The 19849-nt window shown below is 35.9% G+C and overlaps 1 protein-coding gene across 1 annotated transcript in view; it reads left to right on the top strand.

Moving 5' to 3' along the window:
* Nucleotides 1-16299, top strand: part of LOC139145596 (nuclear hormone receptor E75-like) — a 33081-nt gene extending 16782 nt beyond the window's left edge. The window contains exons 3-8 of the mRNA XM_070716842.1: nucleotides 1800-1933; nucleotides 7543-7687; nucleotides 10921-11129; nucleotides 11437-11658; nucleotides 12143-12395; nucleotides 13702-16299. Coding sequence (XP_070572943.1) covers nucleotides 1800-1933; nucleotides 7543-7687; nucleotides 10921-11129; nucleotides 11437-11658; nucleotides 12143-12395; nucleotides 13702-13949 — 1211 coding nt within the window. The 3' untranslated portion in view covers nucleotides 13950-16299. The remainder of the gene's footprint in view (nucleotides 1-1799; nucleotides 1934-7542; nucleotides 7688-10920; nucleotides 11130-11436; nucleotides 11659-12142; nucleotides 12396-13701) is intronic.
* The last annotated feature ends 3550 nt before the right edge of the window (nucleotides 16300-19849 follow it).

Raw genomic sequence — 19849 nt, 5'->3', positions numbered from 1 at the left:
AGAATACATCCATCTACTTTGTAATTTGTTCCCAGTGCACCGCCCATTCCAGTGTAGGAAAATAGCTTTGCATTTTAATGGAAAGCTGGAAAGCGTGCTTTTCCTTTATTTGCAGGTCTCGTAGGGTAAAGAAGAACCAAATTGGGATCAGACAAATCAACAATTTGATTCTTTTTTACGCTGCATACAAAGCCTTCAGGGTTCAGAATATTCACTAGCCAAAGATTCTTATTGAAGAGTTGAGGGAGCTTTTAATGTTGCACAGTCGCCTTGACTGTGGGACTCTGATTGGGTAAATCAGCACAGAGGCTCTCTAGACCACTGATTAAATGTCTTTGACTAATGAATATGTCAAACCGTAGACTTTGTATGGAAAGGATCAGTGATTCTGTAATGTGAAAAGACGCGCTCACAGATTCCATAATATTATTCCTAAGATGACCGGAAAAAAAAGTAAAAAATTTCTCTTAAGAATCTGTTAAAACTTGAATATTTCTTTAAATTCAATTCATATGAATTTAAAATTATATTGTGCTGAAGCACATAGGTTGACTGGTATGCTTGGAAGCCGCTGCACAGGTTTTGTTTGCGTGACGTAATCGTACCCATACCGTGACAAATGGGTTAAAATATTGTCCCAATCCTTGTACATCCTTAACTTCATTTTGTACAGAAAACGGCTAGCATACATATCCTGCCTTTATCAAGGAGGCTGGCATCTTTCAGAAATGTTGTTTCTGTGCTACCCTCAGGGTGACATTTGCTTAAGGTAGAATTCGCCTCGAAAGTGAAAGACTTAAACTTTTTCTCAAACTTTCCTCGGTGAAGCTTTCGACCATTCCCTTACCAAAGCAAGAATAAAAATCAGGGGTCACCATGCAAACTTTGGGACTAGAAAAACAAATTCACCTAAGATTTCCCGTATTTGAAATTCAAAATGGCCTCCACCCCTGTGTTAACTCTATAGAGAAAAATTAAATTTTTGATTTCCAAAAAACTAAGATGGTGAAAACTTTTCTGTCATCAAGAACTTTAAAATGAGCCCCTACAATTGGTAGGTCAGAAGAGAATTGATAAAATTTAAGAGCCCGAATATCTGTCCCTGAGTGGCGTTTTATCCTAATGCAAATACCATACATACTCATTGCCTGTGACCCATGCAAACCTGGCAACCTATGTGTTTAAGGTACTTCATGCCTCGAAATTTAAAGATTGAAACTTTTGCCCAAAATTTCCTCAAGGAAGAATTTAAGTCATTGCCTTTCAAAATCAAGAATATAAATGAGAGGTCAATGTTTAAAATTTGGCACCAGAGTAACAAATTACCCAATAAATACAAATTTCGATTTTCACAAAAATAAACCTTCAAGCAGTTCTCAAACAGTAAATTTCCTCAAAAGCTTGATGAGGTTTGAAGATGACAAATTGTATAATTTTGCCGTCTTATGTATTGCTATTAAAGGAAAGTAAATCTGCCAAGCAAGAGACTGTTTATGAAATAACAGGAAAAAACCCAACCCGGATTAAAAAAATTATCTTTTTGTTCCAGCCCAATGACAACATGAAGAACTGGCGATTTGAATTTCAACCGTCATATGTTATTGCAGAATTTCTCACATAGAAACGAACCATCTACAACCATACACTTTTCACAAACTTTTCTGTATCTGCCATAGTCCACATCAAGGAAAACTAGTAGCAAAAGAGTAATGCATGCTGTGTTTTCAAATTAGTCCACTTTCAAGAAAGTCAAAGTGCAAACTACCAGCTGGTATTTCTTTCTCATTTTCTCTTAACAGTTGAAGATTGTAAGCCAGTTACCAGCTCAACAACAGGTTGCAAGAAGAATACATCGTCTTTACCAAACTGCCGAGTTTGTGGTGACCTGTCTTCTGGCATACATTACGGTGTCGTCTCCTGTGAAGGCTGCAAGGTACGTGATTATTTATTGCTCAGGAGGTAAAAAGGTGTGACTTTTAATTTATTTGCATAAACTTGGTTCTGTTTGTAACTTACATTTTTTTTTCTACTCCTGAAATTATGTTAAACTTGTGAACAAACCCTTTGTTTGCAAAAATGTCAAATTATTGTCATCTGAATATTAGTCCAGACTAGAAAGCATTTGATTTGACAAATTGATAATGAATAATCAATCATAATCTTTACATACCTGGGAGTTTTCTTGTCAATAACTTGACTGAAAACTTCAATGTTGTCTTCAGTTCAGCAATGTTGAATTGCATTATTTGGGCGTCGAACTGTATAGTAACTGCATTTTCATTATGTACCATTTGTAGAAGTCAATTTATTTCAAATCTGCTGAGATTGATGTCTTGTGAATGCATTTCAAAATAAAACTTATCCCCGTCATTCATATAAAGAGTCACTACTAACATTTTCCCAATAATCATTTTCTTTCTTTTTACCTTCTCGTGTCTATTTATAGACAGAGAAGGTATTAGAGTTGAAAAACCAGTATGCTGGTGTCAACTACTTCCGTCTGTCAATACTTCCGTCTGTCAAGATCCGTTGACGTCATGCCATTGTGATGGGTCATATCATAAACTGGTGGGGGTGTTCATGGTTCAGGTTGAGGTGCAGGAGAACGATTTTGAGCTGTGACAAAAATCAAAAGGGACTTAGCGGCATAGCCACAGTGTTAAGCCTTTCTCCAAGGTTCTTAGTTGACTACGATCTATTACAGACTACTGAGCTGACGTTAGGGGTACTCACTTTGTGTTTGCTCACTCTGTGTGCGCTAGTGTTTGGTACTGAGTTGCGTGGATATCCCCTCATGGCCTCACATGATATGGGCCTGTTGCATAATCTGCAGATTATCATATGCCTCTGAGTCTGAAAACGATCATTGTGTAAGCCTGTCGGTATTTTCCTTGCATTTTTTAGTCCCCACGGACACCGTCCGGGGGGACTTATAGGTTTGGTCATGTCCGTGCGTGTGTGCGTGCGTGCGTGCGTCCGTGCGTGCGTGCGTCCGTCCGTTCACGCAGATATCTCAGAGATGCCTGGAGCGATTTCATTCAAACTTGGTACAAGGGTTACTTCATATGTCATACAGATGCACGTCAATTTGTTTTTTGATACGATCCAATATGGCTGCCAGGCGGCCATTTTATTATGATTTTTTTCATGTACAGAGCCATAACTCAGACATGTTTCAACTGATTTTATTCAAAGCTGGTACAAGGACATTGACCAATGTCATAGATATGCACATCAACTTGTTTTGTGATACGATCAAATATGGCCGCCAGGCGGCCATTTTGTTACGATTTTTTCATGTACAGAGCCATAACTCAGGCATATCTCAACCGATTTTATTCAAACTTGGTACAAGGACATTGACCTATGTCATACATATTCACGTCGATTTATTTTGTGATACTATTCAATATGGCCGCCAGGCGGCCATTTTATTACGATTTTTTCATGTACAAAGCCATTACTCAGGCATGTTTTAACTGATTTTATTCAAAGTTGGTACAAGGACATTGACCAATGTCATATATATGCATGTCAATTTTTCATGTGATACGATCTAATATGGCCGCCAGGCGGCCATTTTGTTACGATTTTTTTCATGTACAGAGCCATAACTCAGGCATATCTCAACCGATTTTATTCAAACTTAGTACAAGGACATTGACCAATGTCATACATATTCACGTTGATTTGTTTTGTGATACGATTCAATATGGCCGACATGTGGCCATTTTATTACGATTTTTTCATGTACAGAGCCATTACTCAGGCATGTTTCAACTGATTTTATTCAAAGTTGGTACAAGGACATTGACCAATGTCATAGATATGCACGTCAATTTTTCATGTGATACGATCCAGTATGGCTGCCGTGCTGCCATTTTGTTACGATTTTTTCATGTACAGAGCCATAACTCAGGCATATCTCAACGGATTTTATTCAAACTTGGTACAAGGACATTGACCTATGTCATACATATGCACATCGATTTGTTTTGTGATACGATCCAATATGGCCGACATGTGGCCATTTTATTACGATTTTTTCATGTCCTTAACTACAACTCAGACATGTATCAAGCGAATTTATTCAAAAGTATTTTTATCACAGACCTAATGAAGAGGACTCTATCCTCTCTGAGGACATGTAATCAAAGTACCCATTAACAAGTGGGGACTGTGTCATCAACAATGACTTGTTCTCATTAAATTTTGCAAAATATCGGCGAGTACCTCAATATTTCAAGATAACTCTTTCTTCCCAATTGTTTCCTGGAGTTTCAGAGTCATATGAACAAAAATGAGTGAAAGTTTTAGACAGGAAAATCGGACATCGGCTATGGCCATGTTCAATGTTTACAGTACAATCAGAAGTTTATGTGGAGGAAATAACTAACAAACACTGTTCATGATGCCCGCCCTCTAGAGGCAGACCTTCCTATATGAAGTACCACATTTGATGCTTGTGGAAAGCTTGACCACACAAAGGAGCATTTTAACTTTTAGAAAATGACAAATTGAATAAGAAGGTATTCTGAAAATGTCAAATACTGAGGAAAAATGGGCAAATATTCAAAATAAACAGGTTAACTGACTGGTCAGCTATAAAAAACAATGAAAATGTTTATGATCAAAAGTTTTTGAGATGCGCACATTTTAACAAATACAGAAATTATTAATATTATAAATATAAGACCAAACTATTTTTTCAGGGATGGGACAGGTTGGAAATGAGGGGTGAGAGACAAAGGCACTCCTATTGCTGCATGTGGATGCAGCCACACCATTTCATTTACAGCATACTTATTCACTGTATTGTGTTCAAGTTCCATATTGTACTGACTGTCATACAAGGATAACATAAGCAAAGCAAATCAAATTAGAAAAGGATCAATGCTGTTGTGTGGATTTTGCTGAACATGGCTGATTTTAATATTTCGCCCTATATATTTGGTATCCAGCAAAGGCATATTTTGATGTTAAGTCAAAATTAACACTACATTGCGGACAATATATGTTACCGTTTCTGCATGAACTTTTTAGCTCCACTGTCAGCGACGCGGAGCTTATCAAATAGGTTGACTGACAGCGGAGCTAATCAAATAGGTTGATTTTCCGTCGTCGTCCGTCGTCGTCCGTCGTCCGTCGTCGTCGTCGTCGTCGTCCGTCAACAATTGCCTTCTCCTCTGAAACCGCAAGTCCAATTGCTTTGAAATTTTATATGCGGTTCACTTGGGGTGACCTCACTTAAGTTTGTTCAAATCGTGGTGAAATTTGCATATTTGTATTTTTGGGGCATTTTTTGGTGTTTTTGGTAAAAAAATCTTCTTTTCTCAAACCGCTTGTCCGATTGCTTTGAAATTTAATATGCAGTTTACTTATGGTGACTTCAGTCAGATTTCTTCAAATCGTGGTGAAATTTGCATATTTGTATTTTTAAGGCAATTTTTGTCATTTTTGGTAAAAAAATCTTTAAAAATCTTCTTCTTCAAAACTACCGGTCAGATAGCTTTGAAAATTTGGTACATATGTCCCTAGGGATGATCTATTTAAGATTTGTTCAAATTGTGAAGAAATATGCAAATTTGCATTTTTAAGGCAATTTTTGCCATTTTTGGTCAAAAAATGTATTTCTCAAAAAGTACTGGTCTGATAGTTTTGAAATTTGGTATACAGGTTTCTATAGATGCACTTAGTAATATATATGAATTTCTGATGAAATCTGTAATTTTGTATTTTTGGGCAATTTTTGCCATTTTTGGTCAAAAATGTGTATTGCCAAAACTACTCATCTGATAGCTTTGAAATTTGGTATAGAGGTTCCTACACATGAACTAAATGATATGTATTGAAATTATGATGAAATCTGCAATTTTGTATTTTTGGGGCAATTTTTGCCATTTTTGGTCAAAAAATGTGTATTTCCAAAAGTACTCATCTGATAGCTTTGCAATTTAGTATACAGGTTCCTACAGATCACCTTAATGATATTTGTAGAAATTATGATGAAATCTGCGATTTTGTAATTTTGGGGCAATTTTTGCAATTTTTGGTCAAAAAACGTGTTTCTCAAAAAGTACTGGTCTGATAGCTTTGAAATTTGGTATACAGGTTCCTACAGATGAGCTAAGTAATATATATTTAATTTCTCCTGAAATCTGTAATTTTGTATTTTTGGGGCAATTTTTGCAATTTTAGGTCAAAAAATGTGTATTTCAACAACTGCTCATCTGATAGCTTTGAAATTTGGTATACAGGTTTCCATAGATGAACTACATGATATTTATTGAAATAATGATGAAATCTGCAATTTTGAATTTTGTGGCAATTTTTCCCATTTTTGGTCAAAATATGTGTTTCTCAAAAAGTACTGGTCTAACAGCTTTGAAATTTGGTATACAGGTTTCTATAGATGAACTCAATTTGATCTTTTGAAATTATGATGAAATCTGCAATTTTTATTTTGGGGGGCAATTGTTGCCATTTTTGGTCAGAAAATTTTATTCTCAAAACACTACTCATCAGATAGCTTTGGTTGACATGTTCCTAGGGATGATCCGATGTGATATATTCAAAGTATGATGAAATCTTCAATTGTGTATTTTTGCAGCTTATTTTAGCCACTTTTTTCTGGCCACTGCATTGAGCTATCAAAGATTTCCTCCTTCTTCATCAACATGTGTCAAAAATAGTTATTCTCTACATAAACACAGCGGAGCTATATCGGCCGCTAGGTCGCTTGTCTTTTTTAAATTATAGTATAGTAGTACTTTGAACAGATTAACAATTATCGTGATGTCAACCCATAATTTTACATCACAAAGACTGTAATTCTGCCATTTTTTTTTATTTTTCAGTCATTTTATAAATTTTGCACTGAACAAGATGATTGAACAAATTGCAATGTTTGAATTTGTAAACTCAAAGAATAAAAATCCTTGGGTCACAGATTAAATTATTTTTTGAAAAGAAATTTACTCTTAAACACTTTTAGCATATATTCTTTACACGGTCATGTATTTCAAGGAAAATATGCCTATTAAAAACAGTAATTTCTTCACTTTCATTTTTTTTCAATACTATGACAATTATCAGCCATGAGGTTTTACAAACACAAGACCAGATAAGCGTTTTTCATCATTTCCACAGGACTCTTTGGAAAATCCATTAAAAACAGTTAAAAGTAACTTAAAATGATCACTTGGTATACATTTAATTTACTGATGCCAGGTTGTGTATTTCACATGCACTCAGGTCAGTAGGGAAGTGCGTCATTACTATTTTGGACTGTTAATTCTTATTTCTGAATTATTTAACTTTTTTTCCCACATTGAACTATCTTTAGGCAGTTTATACTGTAGCTTAGAATTTTTTTGATTGATGTATTTAATCACCTTTTGGGTTCTTTGGGTCCATATCCCACCTCATGCCCCTACATCATCAACTATTTACCAACAACTCCATGCCAACAACCAATTACCTGACCTGGCCACACATTAGAGAAGGTACAGCGTCATTGACGGTATTTTTTTGACTTGATAGGGTTTCTTCAGGAGGTGCATCGCCCAGAAGAACGTCATCATCAAGTGTCAAAAGGGAGGGGAATGCCAAATCCGGAAGAGCACAAGGGGGAGGTGTCCAGAATGCCGGTATAAGAAATGCCTTGCTGTTGGCATGTCCATACATTGTGAGTATATAATGCAAGTCCTGATCCTCTCACAATCCACTGTAACACATTTTGTCGCTCATCTGCCTCTTGGATTAATGACTCTGATTGCATCGTACATGAAAGTTATACAATGCAAATGCTAAACTACCGGTATTGCCTCATGCAACAATTGATGTTTCTAGCTCACATTTGGTATATGCATACCCAAAGAGAGCATTAGTCATTGGTGTTTGTATGTATGTATGTATGTATGTATGTATGTATGTATGTATGTATGTATGTATGTGCAGATGTACGTCTGTCCACATCAAAAACTCCAAAACCACAGCACCTACCTTCTTAGTATTTGGTGTACAGGTACACCCAGGGGTGGAGATGTGAATTTTTATTCAAATGAACATGTCAGTGTCAAAAATATGCACATTAAGTAAAAAATGGATATTATTCAATAACTGGTTACTGTATCCTTCTCGTTGCCAATTTTAGAGCCCATGGTGCTTTAATAATTCTGAGTGTGATTAATGCAGAAAGCTGCAAAATTGATAGGTTTTCCCTCCACATTGCATTGGAACGTATGTCCATCTACCCTTTCAATGTTGTTGTTGAAATTCTGGTGCACAGGTCTGAATGTGAACGCTGCTTTCGCAAAATTTAATAGTGACGGACTTCGCTCAATTGACCAGGAGAGGCTTACGATAAGAACTTGAGGATTTCACAACAGAGGAATGCATGGGAATGAAGAAAATTTGGCAGCTCAGTTAAGCCTTTGAAACGGCGCATGAACCTCTCTCACCACTGGATTGTAAGAATCCAGGGTCTAGTCTGTGATCCACTGAATAAACAGGAGTGAACTGTCTGCACGTTTATCATCAAGTCGTCATGACAATGCAGGAGCTAGACCCCAATTGCTGTTCTAATATAGCTATTAAGTAGTTGAGACACAATTTTTCAGTAGGTGGGCTCACTGTATCGAGGACTTTGATTTAGCTAGGGTGTCTTACACAAGTCCACTTGTCAATAATGTGAAAGTGTTCCAATTCATAGAGTCGTAGTGTGAAAAGATCCGAAATGTCTGGATTTTGTAAATGCCAGCAATAAAATATTTCTATATCGTATGAAACTTGTAATTTTTAGAAGATTGTGCAATTCGGCTATGTCGCTTTGGTTGAGTGTAAATTAACTCAAGTTTCCTCCGTGTTTCTTCCATGCAATTCATTAAAGGGCTAGCAGCGGTAACTTTTGGTGATTTTGTTTTCATTCATTTTGATTTGTATGTCAATTACATGTTCTCATATTACTCCCAAAAGCATGTTGAATCACCAACTTCCAAGCTTGTCAGCAGAAAGTATGCTTAAAAAACACTGTCATATTGGTTTACATTTGAATTCTAGTCCAGACCAGAATTCACTTGTCAACAATAACATTGCAGTTTACACATGTACACTCTGCGTTGACAAGCTCAACATTTTGTATCTCAACTTGCTTTTAGGGAGTAGAACAAGAAACTGTAGTTGACATTAAAAGTAGCGGAAAACAAAATTATCAAAAGTTACAGCTGACAGCCCTATAATGCTGGGAATGTAATAAAAAAACTAAGGGGATTTTAATCATATACATGGTGGAAATGCATCCTTTAGCTTCATAAAAGACGGACAGGGAGATAAAACTGAAATGATTAAAACAGATGGAAATGAATAGAAAAAAAAAATTCTTAAATATTCCATGATACCAATCAAGAGAGTGCAATTAATGTGTTGCTAAGTGTAATCTTGTGGTGTTGATGTAAACCCATAGTGTCCTTCCCAATGACACATTTTGTACCGGTCAGGAATTTTTCTTGAAAAGTCCAGCAAGTTCACCATAAGGAAAACTGCAAAATTTTGGAGGAATCATGGGAGATGAATGAAAAATAAATTCTTCCGATTGGTTAACTCAGCATGTGATTGATTTTGATTGAAATGAACATACTCAAAGGATAAGGAGGTGCTTAAAATAAATCTTAAGTCCGTCCACTGCTGGTGATTAGAAATGACAAATTTGGTCTGCTGACTTACTGTTAAGAGGATGAATACCTCTATAAAATGGTGGATCAATTTGATATGAAGGATTAACGCTATAAATAGTTGATCATGAAAGTCCATATATGGTCGAAGTCATTGACAGTCTGCCTGCCACAAAGAGAGATTAAAAAAAGAACATTTAAACGCCTTTGAGAAGAATTTGATGACATTGCCTCGTATAGCAGTAATTTGCGACGTGTTACGGGTTAGCCTAGAAACATCTGTCTGGCTGATGCAGTGCACAGAAAAGTCTTAACTTTACTGTCATCATCAATTACTTGGTTTGAAAGACTCCTTTTATTTTGAATGACTGAACGTGATTGCAAGCTTAATAGTCTGGATCAATGAAAATCAATTTAACTAGACTTCAGATTTCAGTTTGGCACCTCCCCCGTGCTAGGTTTTGTGAGCCCCTCCTGCAGTGCAACACTGTGTAGTACATGCAAATCTAATTTATTATAATCTAACAACAATACTAGCATATTATTTTCCTTTATATAATCCATTGATGTTGCATTTTATATCAATAAACATTCTAACCATTTGAAAGCAGAAAACATGGTATAGGTCGATTTGATTAAAATCAAATGTAAGAATTGCTCAGCGGTAACTTCAGTTTGTTTGTGTTTTTGCCTGCTGTCTCTGCCTCTGTCAGGAGGCAACGACCAATCCAAGACCAGTACAGAGAGAAAGCATTGCGCCAAGTGCTATAACTCAGATGGCATAGTGATCATTATTCTTTCTACTAATTCAGCTATTTTAACAGCAAGAAAATGAAAATTTTACTTTTGTAAAAATTAAATTTTATTTTGTAGAGTTTGCGGGGAGAAACTGTTTTTTTAAAGGAATTTATGAAAGGCATACAATAAGGTTACATTTTAAGTGGTAGGAATGGTGAAAATGGTATACAAGTCATTCAAACATTCAACCATGACTTTTTATAAATAGGTGCATACTGGAGTGTACAAATCAATAAATAAAAGAAATTTCTTGATAAAGTTGTATGGCAATTCAATCATTATTTCATTTAGTTCAACGCAGTGAGCAGATTTGTGATTTGAAAATTTGTTTATGTTGTGTCAAGATGGGACAGAACTATGAGTATCATTACTAGGCAAACCAAGAAGGTGAAATAATGAAATTTTCTTGATGCCAGCTCAAGTGATGTTTTCTTCTTCTTGTATGTCACAGCTGTCAGAGTTGGCAGATACTCCAAACGACAGAAACTGAAAAATCAAGCGGAAGCAGAAAGGTTAAGTGCTGTCAACTGCTCTCCGGAGGAGAGGATGGCCATGGAAAAACGTGACCGGGAGATGTACAACAGAATACAAGCTGTAATGAAAGCCCATGAGATGACAAAATTTGCCAAGGATGGCGATGACGGGAGTGATATTGCTGAGGTCAGTTTTAAAAAAAGTGTGGTATTAAATTGGTTTTACAGGGTGAAGAAGAGGTCAATGTAAGAACAAATTATGTCAATGATGAGTGTGATCTCAGTAAAGAAATAATTCTTGTAGACACCCAGAGCGTTTTGAATTCACTAAAAAAATTGGGAGTCATTGAATGAATGCAAATTTTACATTCATACAGAGTTTGCATGAGTCGACTGTAGTGTAAGGCGATGATATCTGACTTATAAACAAATAATTACAGGACTTTTGCTTCCACTGAAAGACACAGATGCATTAATTTTATTTCAAATTTCAGACGCCGGGAGCTAGTAATACAAGTTTTCCTGGCAACAGCAGCTCGTCAACCAATGGGCATCCATCTTCAGCGACCTCACTACTGGCAGAGCATGACCCCATTTCCGAAAGTTTCCAAGACATGTACACCAACTCACAGTTTATCAATGAATCACTCTCTCCCTGCATATATCACTTGGTGCAGTTTGCCAAATTTTTGCCTGGTTTTATGGATCTGAATCAGGTAATTCAAATTTTCAAATGATATCGCTTATAGAATTGTATGTATAGGTACGTTATTTCATGGCAAGTATTTGGTTGCTCAACATGGAGGATATGTTCTACACAGCTAATGAAGCAAATTTTCAAATTTCACTTCTACTTTTTATGAAGAAATAAATGTTATATACAGCAAAATAAACCACCTTTTCAACTCTGTGTTAGATCTCTATTGGATAGGTCACCAAGGTGTGCAGTAATGGCAATATACGGTAGCTTTTCTAGCTCACATGGTTAAAGACCGTAAAAGTGAACATCTTATTTCAATATCAAAATGGAATGTACCTTACAAAAAGAAAGTAGAAAACACAAAAATAAAGGTCTTGATCTTACTTAACGCATATAACGCAATAGACCATGTATTCTGGGATCTAATTGTGAATAATAAGGGTGTAACTGTGAATCTTTGTAATGACAAATTCTTGAATATTGTATTTTTTGATTTCTAGGAAGATCAGATGACCCTGCTCAAAGGCGGCTTCTTTGAAATGTGGCTCATCAGATCATGCAAGAGGCTGAGTGAAAAGTGTGAAACAGTTCAGTTTGGCCATGGTCCAAGTTTCCAGCGCTCGGAGCTCTTCAATACGTCGCAGTTGAAGGATTTTTGGTTGACTTCATTGAGCTTTGCTGAAGGTTTCAACAAAATCAAGCTGATTGAGGTTGAGATAGCTCTCTTTTCTGCAATGGTGTTACTTAGCAGGGGTAAGCATTGTCCTGAGACAAACTCCTTAAAGGGCCAGTAATGCTAACTTTTGATAATTTTTTCACCATTTTTGTTTTGAATGTCAACCATAATTCGTTGTTCTACTCCCCAAGGCGTACTGATATTCACAGTTTTCAGCTTGTCAACTCAACCTGTACATGTGAAAACCGCATTGTTATAGTTGAAAAGTGACTTCTGGTTCGGACTAGAATTCAAATGTAAACAATAACCATGCATTTTATACACATAGGCGTTAAATTGACAAGCTGAATAGTGAGTGTTACAACATTCTTTGGGGGAGTAGAATAAGAAGTTGTAATTGATTTATAAAATAAAAATAATATAAGTATCATCACAAGTTACCATTACTGGCCCTTAAAGTTTGATGCAGCTGATCTTGGGCAAAGGTCAAATTTTTAAATTCAAATTCCAACCTTTTTCAAGTGAAAGCTGTATCATCTGTCATTCTTAGTGCAAGGGTTACAAAAAGGGGTACTACATATATGACAGGAGAGAATAAAATAGAACTTTAGATCCAACTCGTGTTGCATCCAGTATTAATCAGAACATTTGAAAGATCTAGGAATCACAGATGTAACTGAAATCAGCGAAACGAACTATTTCTGAAAAGTTGTTGTGACAGGATTGATTTCAAATGACATTTTATATGTGTTATCAATGTTGAATAATACTTATCGAGATCACTAATGCACAAACAATGAAATTATTACTTTTGTTACAGTTCTGATGTTTTGATAAAATCTAAAATTCCCATTGTCGATGCGTCAACTTAGATTATAGCAAAAAATACATTTGCAGAGCGATAAAAACATTTGCAAAGCAGTAAACACATGTGAAAAGTAACATAGCTTAGCCACAGACATATTTACAGTCAGCAACAAAGTGATAACAAATGTGATAACAGGTCCTTCATCCTAATGTAACTTCTTGTTTCTGTTGCAAATTTTCTTATTCATATATGATACATATTCCCTCTCTTTCAACCCTTTGAGTGCCAAAGTCGATTTTTGTTGCCTTTATACAATATAACACCATCAATTTCTCTTACATGTGGACAATTTTTTCTGATTTTTCCCAAAATTTTGGTCCAAAAGTGACGCCCATGAAATCCATTTAGTCCAAAATCATGGAAAATATTACAGAAAAATTCATAAAAATTGCTAAAATGTTGCCCAGATATTTTTAGGGCAAAAATTACAGTGCCCAAAGGGTTGATACCTTTTTCGAGACAAGAATCACATCTGATTGGGTGCCGAGCTCATAAATTGTTTCCTGTGTTTACAGATCGACCTGGGTTGAAAGACCCGGTGAAAGTGGAGAAACTACAGGAACAGTACATAGAATGTCTTGGCAGAGAAATCACCAGAAGGGACTGGAAAAACAAACAACTTCTTGCAAAGACCCTGATGCAAGTTACAAAGCTTCGGACTGTCTCTGAACTTTACAACAGTAGAATGAAAGCATTCCGAGATGAATGGCCACTCCTGGATATGCCACCGCTGCTTATGGAACTCTTAGATTATGAAACATAATTTACAGGCATAAAATTATCTGCTGTACTCGGGTATATTGCTGCTTTATCATTCCAGTGTCATTGGCGTATGATTTAGAATGAATTCAGTTCATGAATAATTTAAATATTTATATTGATTTGTCGCATTGGCTTAACTGTTTCAGGTGCATCTGTTAGCATAATGTGGCAATAAGTACCAGTGAACTGTAGGTGGTGCTGTGCTTGACAAATTTCAGCATCCCTGTGAAAACGAAAATCATCTCAATTTTGGGAAGCTCTTTGCATACCTTTGTGATTTCATTCCTAAGGAAAAAAAAGCATTACAGACAGGAAGAAAGTCATTTCTGTCTTTCATGTCGTGAAAACCTTGAAGGAAAGTCAGTAAAATTTACAAGATGTTTGTGTGCTTTGTTGAAGATAATAATAGCAGTTCCTTGAACCATGCCTATGCTGAATTTTATTATCAACATGTAGGTTGTACTGTTATCATGCAACTCAGCACTTGAAAATCAAACACTGACCATGTATTCTACAATCAGCTATAGCCTGACATTCCTTCACTTTGCCAGACCAATTAGAAATCTATTGCCTGGTTGAAGTAATGTTCTCAGATGATGCATGAAAACCCTGTCATTTTATCGGTAGGGCATCAAAAAACGGAAATATTGAAACCTCGCTGATGGTCCGTTAGATTCACTATGCTTTTAGTCGGTCTGTTGGGCAAACTGCTCAAATGAACCTGCCATCTGGTACTTCCACTGATACATCTGTCAGGACTTGACACAAAATTGAAATGATCACACTGGGACAGCATCAGGACTTATACCTTTCACCCCTATTTTTCCTTTATTAGAGCCAGTTTGACCATTGTAAACAATAGGCTTGGACAAAACCATTATGGTTAGAGGATTAAACTGCTAAGGTAAACAGTTTTGACAGAGAAGAAATAGTAAACAGACGTATCCTTGTGTCAGTAATTGTTATGGAGTTTACAAGAACATTTCTGATGGCAGAACTCAAATAACTTTCTGATAGATATTATGCTTTATGTCATCAAAAAGACAACCAGATTTTTCACTGTAAATTCACCAAAGAAATCAAACTCATAATACAAAACAGAGTTACATTGATGCCTTTCAAACTCATTTGAAGACAGCTAGCAAACTATTCTCTGTAAGTGCTCCGATGATATTTTTGCAAGAACAAAATAAAAACTTTTCATATATCAATCAAGAAATAGATACAAAGGGACAAGTGCACTGTCTTTTTACACTAGTTTGGTGATATTTGTCAAACAAGAGGTTGTACTGCTTTTGTTTGACCCATGAACCACTTTTGCAGATTGACTGAAAGAGAGTTGACCCAACCTATTTGGAGATATAGCCAAAATTTGAAAACAACACTTGGATGAAAAGAAACACAACAGCAAGAATAATTTGTTTCAAAAAAGCAATTAATGTCAGAAGACAATGCTGTTGTGCCTTTAACCCTACTCATTTGGGTAGAATCCGCCTTGTAGAGGGATTTTGTAGACACAAAGAACTGGTTCCAGGTCTTTTTTATCATAACAGGGCTGTATACTGTAGTTTATGCTGATCCCTTTTCAAAATTGAAAGGAAACTTTTCTGTTTCAAACTGTCCTGTTTCAATTTTAAATTTGTTCTTCCTCTTTCAAATCCCTTCAAGGTGCCTCTTAACCCTTTCACCACCATGGTTTGTCCCAAATCCATTGTTTTCTATGGTAAAGTTGGACATGTATACAGGGAACTGGGGGTGAAAGGGTTAAGGTGCATTCTACCCAAGTAAGTTGCATTGTAGAAATGAAAGGGAATTATAGCGATACTTTACGTAATGTCAAGGGGCAAAAGGAAAGGTCGTTTGGGTTGGGCAGTGCCAGATAAACTTCATCAATGTAAAAAATAGTATTCTTCATAAAATTACAGATCTTATATTTGTGAAATGACATATTTTATCATAATCTAAACCAGACAATTGTTTTGGTGTACATGACATTTTGTAAATAATTCACTGCATTATTCCGAGTGTGTCGATAAACAAAAACCAAACCAAAGACATTATGGAAATTCCCAAATCTCAGTGTTTAGTTGACATTCTGTCTGGGAAAAAAGTTTGGTTTGAATGACAGTACTGGTTTTATGAGAAAAGTATTCATTTTCTGTTTCTTGTGTGGGTGGACTAAGTATGGATGAACTTAGACAAGCTTGAAAAGAACTTGTCATTTCTAATGTCCAATTAAACAACTCCAGTTCCAATTCTAATATTTTAGAGACAATTGGGAGTGAACAGTTTGACTTTTAGATCCCTCTACCTCACAGCCCCCTCCCCTCCCCCCCAAAAAATCAAGAAATATTAAGTTTATTCATTTTATCCTATTGGATGAAATGGGGGTGGATCTGGCATTCTGAAGCATATTCATATAAAATTTTAATTTAAACCAATCATGCAGATGTATTATGATATAAACAAATATTGTATTGTTGCTCATTTTTTGTGGTCTCATATTCTTATTGACTCATTTTGCTGTGAAGAGAAATGAAAGTGCTGGAAGTGGGAGAACTGTTACGGCACAAAATATTCACATAAAGAAAAGTAAAGGAGAGTCCTGACTCGCGACTGTCATCAATATTTCCAGCTATTTGGTTATTTGTTTGAGATGTTGTGAAAGAAAAGCTCTGGGAACACCTAAAGAGGTTGGGTTGGGTATTGGTGGGAGGGAGTGCGGATGTTACATCAGAGTTTTATTTGTACTGTGACTTTTGCCACCATCACCTATAAAAACAGGCTCGTGGGCAACACTGGAGATTAGCGGATACAAAGAAATTTTGTTTGAATTGACAGCAACCTAGGGAGTCCACTCATCACTTACTTATATAGAGCTCCCCTAAGAAAATCTCTTTTAGCTCACTACAGAAGGTGTGCCTACTGATCTTCAGTTGTCCTGGTTTTTGTCTTTACAAGTACTTGAAAACAATTCTGAATCCAATCTATTGTTTAAGTGTCTGGATGGAACATATCTCATAAAACTGATCATTATGAAAGTGCCGTTATGTGTACCGTTTCTTTTGCTTTCTAATTCTGGAGCAAATGGACAAATTCAGAATTTCAACAAATTTATCACAAAAAAAACGCTTGACAGGTATTGACTCCAACTTTGAATGTTGCAGATGAAGCATATAAGATTCATGTAATGTTAATTAAGTTGTAAAGATTTTTCCTTTCTGTTTATCATGCCTCAGTCTTGTGAACTCAAATCATTTACATTTTCCTCAATTCATGTATCAGGTGCTGAGAATTGCTGTGTGATGAACCAATTTATTGAATCTGCAGGATTCAAGTTAAAGGATGTGCAAGTTAAAGGGAGGCAGTTGTCGGAACTGCGCATGTGCAACTTTCTTGTTTACAAACAATTTATTTCATGCACTATACATAGATGCAACATGTCAACATAGCTGTAACATTTAAATTTTACAATCTACATTATGACAAACGTGTTTGACTTTCATTAATTGCCATTGTACCTTGGATACAGTGTTTACATCGGTCTTAGGGGTCCTTAGCGACCTTTGACTGCAGTTCCGACGACTGCCTCCTTTTAAGCATGTATGTGTTTTAAGTCAATGAAATATAAACACAGTAAGAAAGCTTGATTGTGTTAATGAATCAATCGATGAACATGTCATTGAAATGAATGTTGTCCTTTTGAATGAAAACCCAGCCTCATTCCAGGTTTTGTCAGTTGTGATACATAACGCTATGTGTACTTGTCAGCTATTTCGTCATGACGACTGCAGTATTTGTACCTTGTCTAGAATTCTAGCCTACTGCAAAACAGAAGGCGCAACATCATCCAAAATTTTTCTGTAATATATGTTGCACATACTGCTTGAAATTAGCATTTAGCTCTCTGTTGGGAGTAAAAGTTTCTTGCAATGTAGTGTTGTTAAGTGTACACAACCAAAAAGTAGAAAAAATGAATTTCTCAAAATGATCTCTGCAAAAGAATAACGTTTTCCGTAGCTGTAAAAAAATTAAAATTGGTGACTCATTTGTAATTATTTGTAAAGAAATAAGTGATGGACTTGTACAGTATTTTTCCTGATATGAATGAGATTTACCATGTCAATGTAAAAATGGAATTTTAGAAAAATGAATTATTCCGACAGGGACAAAAGTAGTGTATATAGTGATTCTGCGTCACTGCCATCTGTTGATGTCATTCATTGATTTTGTGTTCTTTATCGGGGAGTTGGCTGAGAGTCCTCATGTGCAACCTTGATTTTCACAGGTTGGTGACTGCTATCATGCCAATCATGGGAAAAGCCCAAAATTCCTTTAAAAAGCTGTTAATTATAATATAAAGTATTTTAATACTATCTTGCAAAGAAAAGAGTTTTGTAAAGCTTTTGTCAATGGTACTTGAAGATTCTGAGGCTGTGCTGTGCCACTTGAATAAACAGAAAGAAGCATACAAAATACAGCGTGTGCAATTAAATTTCTGTGAGGACGTATTACGTGTAAATGTATTGCATGGTCATTGTTAGCAATAGTTCACCTTGACACTCTGATTTTAGTATTGATGTCTATCTTTGCCACTCGGTTGATTCAATCAACTGTGACGAAACACCTGTTACATAATATTTTCTGTTCTGATATCAGCGAATCATTTCACACTTCAGTTAGTATTCACAGCCAAGCAGCTACCTCAAATGTCGATAGAAGATGAGTGGTGACAAAGTATTGGATTTAGAATTATCAGCATTTGATTCTAGCTTTTCTGTTATCCACACACTGACATAGGCTGTCCATTTTTAACAAAATGAGAAATTTGGCAAATTGGCCGTTGAATATCTACTGTAGTTTTTGGCCTTGAAAGCTGTTTGAAAAAACTTGCAAAATAATTTGCTGTCGACATCGTACATAGCCCACTAGACTGAAATATCTGTCGCTTGAGGGCGCTTTCTGAATAGTCCATCATACCAACTGGACATTTGAATTGCCATGAAAATGGAGAAAGGTAAAATATAGCCGATATCTATTATTCAATGGGTTATTAAATGAGTTATTCTTTTACAACCCCATGTACTCATTGGATTGCTCTACAGCAAAGCAGGTGACTCAATTCTCCTTTGATTCAGTCTCCCCAAATCAAACGTATAGTATACTATGATTATTGCCAAAATTATATTTTCTATCTCCTCACATGTTATATATACTATTTTGCAAACTATTCAACAGATTTCCCTGCGATACCAGTCATCAGTGCATCCAATGGTCATGCTGTGCCATCACATTATCAAAATTTGTATGACAGTTAGATCTTTCAACCCACATCAAAAATAATGTACTGCTGTCTCGTTGATTATAATGTACACTGTGATATTTTCCGATTTTATTAAAAGGAGAGATTGAAATGAACTTAAACCCTGAGCGTGTTCATATTTAAAGTGGCATAGGTTAGCCTACAAAACCACCTGACAGAATGAGAGTGAATTGAATGTGGTTTGTTTGATTTTATACCAATTTGATGTTTACAATAGACAATAAGAGGTTGCTGCAAGATTAATGACTCGGTACCATGTACATCAAGATTTAGCTTAGTCAGGCAGAATGAAAGTTTCAAAATTGTGTAAAAAAGGTACAAAGACAATATTGTACTACCTATGAATGAGTTGTTGATTGTAGATGTGATTGCTGTTTGTATATCTGTCAATTGATAAAGGAGTATGGAAGAAAGTAAAGCCTTTATTGAAATTGTATCCCCTCTTGGATTTTGATATATAAATACAATCAAGGTTCAACAACTACATAAGAACAAAATAAAAGAGAGAGAAAAACAGGAAAAAAGAGAAAAGAAACACACACACACACACACACACACACACACACACACACACACAC

Source organism: Ptychodera flava, chromosome 12 (assembly GCF_041260155.1).
Source record: "Ptychodera flava strain L36383 chromosome 12, AS_Pfla_20210202, whole genome shotgun sequence".
NCBI classification, from domain to species: Eukaryota; Metazoa; Hemichordata; class Enteropneusta; family Ptychoderidae; genus Ptychodera; species Ptychodera flava.
This window is presented reverse-complemented; position numbering and strand designations above follow the sequence as displayed.